Raw genomic sequence first — 8,651 nt, 5'->3', positions numbered from 1 at the left:
AGCACCCCTTTTGTTTTTGCGCGAATTTTTATACATATTCTTATACTAATTCATTTCTCTATTAAACAATCTATTTTTATGATTCTCCTAGTTAATTCATTAGCTACTAATTAATTTATTTATACATTTTTATTTTCTCACTCTAGTAATTTATGTATATTGTTATTATAAGATTATAAAGGATGTGTCTTTAGTTTATATTACTCATTCTTAAATTATTTATTATCCATCTCTATCTCGTAGCTCTATAATGTTCTTGTCGAACTGTTTATGACGTCGTTGGCACTAAAAATATAAAACAATTATTAATCTCCTCTGTTGTTGAAAAGTATTTTCATTAATGGATGACACGAGTTTTAATTCGTAACAGATAGAGTATATAAATTATTAATGACTTTCCATTTTTAGTATGGGACTAATTTTGGTAGACGGACAAAAATAGAAAGATGAAGCTATATTTTTATGGACGAAAGAAGTACTGGTAATTCGGACCCCTAGTATCAAAATCCTGCGTTCGCCACAGAGAGTAATAATGATGTTTCATTATTCGTGATATATATTTAATTTTATAACGAAGTACACTTTTATGTTTGCATTAAATTTAGACTGTATATATGACACATTTATTATAAAGTTATTTTATTAATTGCATAACTTTAAATATTATCCTTTGTTCTATAGTAGTGAGGTCATTTTGCCATTTTGATACGTTTCATAGTAGCGGAGTCATTTCCCCTTTTTTAGTAACAATCAACACATTTCTTCCCACTTACTTTTTCTTCTCTCCTACTTTATTCTCTTTACTTTTTCCTCTCTTCTACTCTATTATCTTTGTATTTAATATATTACACACATTTTTCTTAATGTTTATGGAAAAAAGAAATGACTCCATACTATGGAACGGAAGGAGTACAGTACTATATTTTTATTTTTCTCCTTATTTTACACAACTTTTAAAAAAAAATTCTTCCTTTCGTGAGCACCATGCGCTCTTGAGTGCACATGAAGATGGCCTCGAACATGGGGTAGAACCCACAAGGAGTAGAAAAATAGGAGTCCCACCTGCATTATTAATCATAAAAAGGGTTCATGGCTAACAATGTAGTAGGAAACTCAAAATTACCTATTAACTGGTCGTGCAAGTGGTTCGAGTCGGATTGCCACCAAAGGAGTCCAGTGAAAAGGGCAACCACCAAGACTTGAACAATCTTGATTGTTGAAAAGGATTCATATTTCCTTTCTTTAATTCCCCTCCTAAGCAAGATTGAGAACTGATCCAACCATGGATTTGACCAAGGATTCAGTTTCCTGTCATCGGTTGGAAGACCACTATCATTAACAATCATCTCTGACCTCACACTGGCTGATAGCTCTGTTTTATAAGCATTCACCAATCTCAGCTTAACCTCTTCTTGATCTTCATTTGAATCACCCGTTGCCACTCCTACAAGATATGCAACACATTCAGATCCAATATTTACACAAGAAAAAACAACAAATCTTACCGTTTGCTAGATCCAGCAAGAAATCGGCCGGGTTCATGGCAACCCCTAGGGCAAACCCCACACTGGGAAAGTAGTCCAACACATCGGCTCCTTTGCCGAAATACAGTGGATCCCCATTCGAGAGCAGAAGTACCTTGTTGAACAAATAGAAGAGCTTGCTCGAGGGTTGGTGAATTGTCATCACCACTGTGCGTCCGCCCTCATTGGCGACCTCCCACAGCGTGGAAACTATCCTTTGGGCGGTGGTTGAGTCCAATCCTGAGGTTGGCTCATCAAGGAATAATAAGCTGAGGTTGGTGAGTATCTCCTGTCCGATGCTCACCCGTTTCCTCTCTCCCCCAGACACCCCCCTCACAAATGGACCACCGATGATGCTATTCCGGCACCTCGCCAACCCAAGCTGCGCAATCACAGCCTCCGCGTGCTGAACTTTGTCGGCCTTTGTCAGAGTATCGGGCAGCCGAAGGAGGGCCGTGTAGACGAGTGTCTCCGTCACAGTCAGGTGAGGGTGGAGCACGTCGTCTTGGGTGACAAAGCCGGTGATGCGTTTCATCGCATTGGAAAGCGGGTGGCCATTGAAGGTGATGGTCCCGGAGAGATCACCGCCTAGCCGGCCGCCGAGGGCTGTCAGCAGGGTGGTCTTGCCGCTGCCCGAGGGCATCAGCATCGCCAGCATCTCACCGGGAGCACGGTGCCGGAGATCCCTTTAAGTATGACTCTTTGCTCTTCTGATTTTGCATTCCTCTTCCACGTGAATCCTCCTCCACCATTTATTTTTATCCTGTAAACCAGTTCATCGAACTGCAATTTTTGATGTTATTTTAATCCGAAAACAAACAAGCATTAAATTAGGTATGTGAATGAAACACGATTATTTGATTTTAAGTGAAGAATTGTCACATGAAAAATTGCTACAGTAATATTTTGTAAAATATACTCCCTCCGTCCACAAAAAAAATAGATCATTTTTTCTATTTTGGGACATCCAAAAAAAATAGATCACTTTTTAAAAATGGAAAGTTTATCTCTCACGTTTTTTCTACTTTTTCTTCCATCTCTGATCCTTTACTCACTTTTTCTCCCTATCTCTCTTACTTTACCTACTTTTTCTCCTCCTCTCTGTTACTCTACCAATTCTACATTAAAACCCGTGCCGAACAACAATAGATCTATTGTGTGTGGACGGAGGGAGTAACAGAGTACACGTTGAATCTCACATAACCAATTAATAAAAACACTTGCATTTTCAAAAAAAAAAAGGAAGAAAACCGGTTAGTATTACTCTGTTCTGGTGATTTTAAATTTGAAGAAGATTATCAGTTGTCTCTATATTTCATTTATTCTCATATTCAAATTCAAGCCATCTTCAGTCAGCACCGAGTCCATATGAATAAAAAAATGGTTATACACTGCTTTCAGTTAAATGGTAATGAAAACGGAAAATTTAATTATTTGCAAAATTACCAGGAGTGTGACAGGAAGATTTGGGCGGGCAAAGATGGTTGGGTGATCCTGCGCCTCGAGGTCGGCCGTCATCTCCCAATGTGATGAATTAGAATCCGTAGGAATTAAATAAATCGATCTAGGGAGGTTAATACTGAAAGTAACTCAATGATTTCTTCCTTGTATAGACATATACACATTCCCATTGAATTGTAGTATTATGTCACAGAACCAAAATCAACAAAAAGAAGAACAATAGGTTTTACTTTTGTGCCCTAACTCTTCGATCCACACATCAACAAATATGTCATGCTTGAGAGATGAGAGGGGAAACTGGGATTACTGTCTTCTTCTTTGAATCTAAGTAAATTTCAAATATCCACCTCAGTTTCATTCCAATTTTCATCCAAAATGGAGTATATACTCCAGGCGTTAAACAATTACTACTGCTAATTATTTGACCGTTACTACTATAAAAAGTTACCAAATTAAATTTGGTTGATTTTACTCAATCTTTCAATGAAACATCACAAGAAAGCAAGGATAGTGTACTTGAACCTTGGACAATGAGTGATTCATCTTGACATTTCTTCCATGAGCTTATAACCGGTAAGAAGTTACTCGGTACATCCACAACTCGAGGTTCACATTCCAATCCTTCTAATTTATGTTTCAAAAAGCCATCAAAGAGAAAAAACATGTTAAAAGAGTTAGTGAAATAAGGGTCGTTCTCCTCACCAAGGGCAAAAAGGATAGGGTGATTTAGAGCGCTCCCAAGGTTGATCTTAGAATCTAACAAGCAACTTTTTTTTCTCACATGCTTGTAGTTTTTCTCTCTTGGTTGTGTTAATTCGCACTCACCCCCACCACTCTCTCTTGGCTTTTGCATCTCACTTTTTAGACTTTTCTCACACTCTATATTTTCTTCTCTCTCTTGCTCATTCCTCAAGTACTCATTTACTTTAACAATCTCATTTGGCTTCGTTTCAATGCTCAATACTTGAAGGGCTTTTAATGGCTCACACTCGTCCTTGGCTTTCACCATGCTAGACACACCATCATTGAAAGTTGGGCGAGCGTTTTCTCCATGTACGGCCGTGGAAGACTCTTTTTCATCATCATCGGCAACAAAATCAACTCTATGCTTGGCATGCTCTTTAACAAGGTGGTTAACATCGCCACACTTATTTTGATACAATCTCTTTGAAGGAGTGAAGTTAGATGACAACAACGATGAAACCTTCGTGTGATAGCTAGGATGAGATAGGTTCACCTTCTTTGGTGGGATGCTTCTTCGGCTTGTGTCTCCACCACAATTTCGAGGGCTTGAGTTCTCCCTTGATTTACTTGAGACTTCCTCCCCCATTAAACACTCATGCACCTTAAGATGACCATGATCCTTCATCCTATTAGAGTGAGACTCTCCATAGAACTTTGGTACTCGTTCCCTTCTACTCCCTCTATCAAGTTCATCATCATGGTACCTTGACTTGTAGCCACTCTTACCATGGTATGCCGTAAAGCCCCCTTGAATAGAATTCATGATTCCCCGCACCTCGTGCATCTCCTTCATGATTGAGGAAAACATCTCTTTGAGGGTGTCGTCGGATGTGGACGCGGTGTCGTCCCCATCCTCCCTTCTAGGCGAATTGTACCTAGAATTCCTTGTATGTGGTGGCATTTTCAGGTACCTACAAAGAAGATAAAAAGGACTAGGGACACATCTCTTTTGTTAGTAACACAAACAACGCACACACCCAAGAATGGAGGTTTTAGTGAGGAGCTCACTTCCCAACCCACAAAGTATGTCCCCAATTCCCCAAACTCACACCCAATGTCTCTCGAAAGGCTTAGAGATTTAGTCGCTAGATACTCTCCCTCACTTGCTCTCGATGATGTAATCCCAAGTATTGCACAAATAGCACAAACAAGATACACAACTAGACAAGTGAAAACTAGTTCAAGAAGCCACAAGATTAGTGAAAGTGGGGTGCAAAGCCAAAGGGACAAAACAACAAACAATTTGTGTGCACAATTTCAACCAACAACAATAGACCAAACAATTGACGAAATTTTGGCCTACAACTTTTAGACAATCAAATTGACGTACCCAAGAACACATATATCAAATTGAGATCTCTCTTTTTTTTGACAATTTATCTAACAATTTCACTCTTTTTTTTTCTTACAAGAACAAGAACCAATGGCTCTTGATACCAAATAATGTGAATCTTCTAGATTGAAGACTCATGAATTTGCCCCGAACTTATTCTTGTAAATGAACCCAACAAATAAACAAGATAAAGCAAGAAATGAAACAAGAAAAATGGATAAAAGGATAGAGGATGGATTAGTGTTATGATTTAGGTGAAAAACAAGAAAGAAATCTCAAAGGCACGTTCCCATACAAACACCTAATGGCTCCACAAACTAGCAACACAAGAACTAGCAAGCATACCTTTACAATCAACCTTAGCCCGGCAAAAGATCGAATGCAACCCGAAGGAATTTGATAAGTCTTCAAAAGATGAAGAAGGTGAGCTCTCAAATATGGAGAAATTGTCTCTTACAAATATTCAAAAGCTGAGAATGAAACCCTACAAAAGAGTATTTATACTAAAACAAAAGTAATAGGGAAAATAGTCTTTAAAATCTTGAAAATTGATATTTTCGGACAAAACGCCCGGCCGGGCGTTTTGGGGCCTTGACCGGGCATTTTCTCTGTGGTCGGGCGTTTTGCTTGTTGGACTGCGCGGCTTTCGTAAAACGTCCATAACTTCCTCATCCGGGTTCCGATTGAGGCGTATAAGGTACTCACGCGAAACTCTTTTGACGATGAAGACAATGGAGGTATTAGAGGAGCATTTGGATACCATCTTGATAGGAAAATTCTTTTTCCTTTTTCTTTTTACCGTGCAAAGCCACAAGTCTCAAGCCCTCACCTGTCCTCCACTCACAGTTCACAAACATTAACTGCCACTATTTACCATTTTAGTTGCAAAATTATAAAACAATGAACATGTATATAACGTAAAATTCATTTTATTCAATACTAATAAAATTAAAACAACAAAATACTCTATGTCGACCAATTTAACCGGGCACGGATTTTAAGAAATATAGTACTCCCTCCATCCCACAATAATTGTCAGTGTCACTTTTATTGTGGGCACGGGTTTTAATAAATATTAAAAAAAGTTGGTTGAAAAAGTTAGTGGAATGTGAGACTCACTTTTTATATTGGTTTTATAATAAAATGTGAGTGAAATGAGTCAGTGGATGTGGGACCTACTTACCATTTATGGTAAAAATGAAGTGTGGCAATTATTGTGGGACGGACCGAAATGGAAAAGAGTGACAATTATTGTGGGACGGAGGTAGTAGAAAGTAATGCAGGAACGTATGAGAAAACAGACTGAACGGAGAAGTAATCAAAGAAACCCTAGTTTAAGAGAAAACGAAAAATATTATTATTCAAAAGTCTGTCTTTTAAGATCAACAATGACGCATTTATATTGGTAAAAGGAAATCCTAAATTTATGGAAAATAAAACTAAGAGGAAATAACTAAAAAGAAAATAAGCAAAATAGGAAACCTAATTTGTAGAAGGAAAAACAATTACTAGTAATATTTTTCCATCTACTAATTATATTAATTAGAAAATAAATAAAATCTAAAATATAACTTGCTTAGCCTCCAAGTCTTGTCTTCTATAACTGCATCAGAAAATGAGTGGAAAAAGTGAATAGAAGGTGGGTCCAACTTTTATACTTTCTTTGTCCCTAAAAAATTGACAAACTTGTAAATAACATGGGTTTTAAGTCATGAACAACTCATAGCATTTCCAACAAGATTAGTAGCCGCGTGCATGGGTTGTTAAAAGATACTCCTGTGTAAATAAATAGAGTGTACTACACTAATAGTCCCTGATTTTGTCGAAAAATGCATCAATAGTCCCTAAAAAAAATTTATATCATTTTTGGTACGATAAGACTAAAATAACCCTAAGCACCACTAGTGTGAATTTTTAAAGTTCTGGGACATATTGGACCTTTCAACTCTCCTTTTAATTTTTTTCATTTTTTCTTCCATCACCATTTTCTTTTATAAGCTCAATTATACTTTCATTTAAATAACATTTGATGCTTTATAATTTCAAAATTTTAAATAAGAAACCAAATGTTTTAATTATGCTTTATTTATTTTTAAAATTAAATATATTTATTATAGAGCTTAATTTGTATGTTTGTGAAGAAAAAATTATATTCAACGGTAACATTTTTTAGTTACATTAATTAAAATATAGTATAGTGAAAATATTTTTTAAATATAATAATTAAAATTTAAGTAAATTATATCTAACGTAAATTAAAGCGAACTCTTGCAAGTAACATATATTTACTAAAAATATTAAAGCTTAATCTATACATTATTCAAGTAATTATTTAAAAAAATTAAGTGAATTAATTCTAAAGAAAATATTTTTTGTTGTAAAAGGTGCTTTTATATATGTCCAAAATAATTATATGACTGAAGAGGTACTAAAACTGTAATTTTCAGATATCGAAAATGCCCTCCATGGCATTTAGGAGATTTTTCAAATGCAGAGGGGTATAAAAGATCGACAGATACCATAAATGTAATTTTTAGGGACCAAATAGACTATAAAAAAAATTTTAGAACCATTAGTTCATTTTTTGACAAATCTTAGTATAATTCACTCTAAAAAAAATTTAAAAAAAAAACTCTATATTCAAGTTAATAGTCAGCACACTCAAATGCCCAGCTGGTTTGATTACTAACTTTACGTTTTGTCACATCAGGTACCGACATTTTCATGTCACTAATACTATTACATCAACAATTAATAATAAAGATTGTAATACATCAATAATTTATGTTACTTTTTGGAAAATGATACCCACCCTTAGGGGTGAACAAAAAATCCGGAAATCGAACATCCGAACCGATCCAAACCGAAAATTCAAATTTCGGTTCGATTTGTTCGGTTTTTCGGTTCGGTAGGGCTAAAAAACCGAAAAAGCAAAAAATCGAATTTATATTTAATTATTTTTAGAGTCCTATTAACCACAAATCCACCCTTAAAGAACGAACTAGAGACCAAATTAGGGCCACTCATTTTTCTCAATCTTATAGTTATGATTAATTTACAATTAATTTAATATTTTATTAAATAAAAACGTTTTTTTTAATTTTTTAGATTTTTTTAATTTTTTTTTATTTTTATTTGTTAAATTTTTTTGAAGTTTTTTTTTTTTAACTTTTTAAAAAAAAATTAATTTTTTTTAAATTTTACTTTTTTTTTATTTTTTTTATTCGATAAAAACTTGTTGGAGTAAATAATGAACTATATTCACTACATAATGAACTAAATGAATGTATGTTATGAACTTATTACTTCATTCAGTCGTGCTATTACTTCATTCCGTTAGTTTATTACTTCATTTATTCATGCTATTACTTCATTCTATTAGTTTATTACTTCATTCAGTCATGCTATTACTTCATTCTATTAGTTTATTACTTCATTCTGTTAGTTTATTACTTCATTCAGTCATGTTATTACTTCATTCCATTAGTTTATTACTTCATAATGTGTTATGACATAATTATCTTTCAGTTGAGTTTGGGTTATTACTTCATTCCGTTAGTTTATCACTTCATTCAATCATGTTATTACTC

At 34.9% G+C, this 8,651-nt stretch overlaps 1 protein-coding gene across 1 annotated transcript; it reads right to left on the bottom strand.

Moving 5' to 3' along the window:
* Window positions 1–951: 951 nt before the first annotated feature.
* Window positions 952–2,329, bottom strand: LOC125194712 (ABC transporter G family member 9-like). The gene is made up of 2 exons (XM_089057536.1): window positions 1,506–2,329; window positions 952–1,444 (listed from the first exon to the last, which is right to left on the bottom strand). The coding sequence occupies exons 1-2, from the start codon at window positions 2,179–2,181 to the stop codon at window positions 1,071–1,073; spliced, it is 1,050 nt and encodes a 349-aa protein (XP_088913662.1). The 5' UTR covers window positions 2,182–2,329; the 3' UTR covers window positions 952–1,070.
* Between the last annotated feature and the right edge of the window lie 6,322 nt (window positions 2,330–8,651).

This window comes from Salvia hispanica, chromosome 4, assembly GCF_029641045.1.
Source record: "Salvia hispanica isolate PSC_SH4W2 chromosome 4, Shi_PSC_v1, whole genome shotgun sequence".
Classification (NCBI taxonomy): domain Eukaryota; kingdom Viridiplantae; phylum Streptophyta; class Magnoliopsida; order Lamiales; family Lamiaceae; genus Salvia; species Salvia hispanica.
The sequence above is the reverse complement of the archived record's forward strand: the minus strand, read 5'-3'. Positions and strand labels throughout refer to the sequence as shown.

What these genes read in the sequence shown, in the direction of transcription:
- LOC125194712 (XM_089057536.1), bottom strand. Translation starts at nt 2,181, where the DNA reads ATGCTGGCGATGCTGATGCCCTCGGGCAGCGGCAAGACCACCCTGCTG. An exon ending in CTTGCTGGATCTAGCAAACG is followed by an intron (nt 1,445 to 1,505) that starts GTAAGATTTGTT and finishes CATATCTTGTAG; the next exon opens with GAGTGGCAACGGGTGATTCA.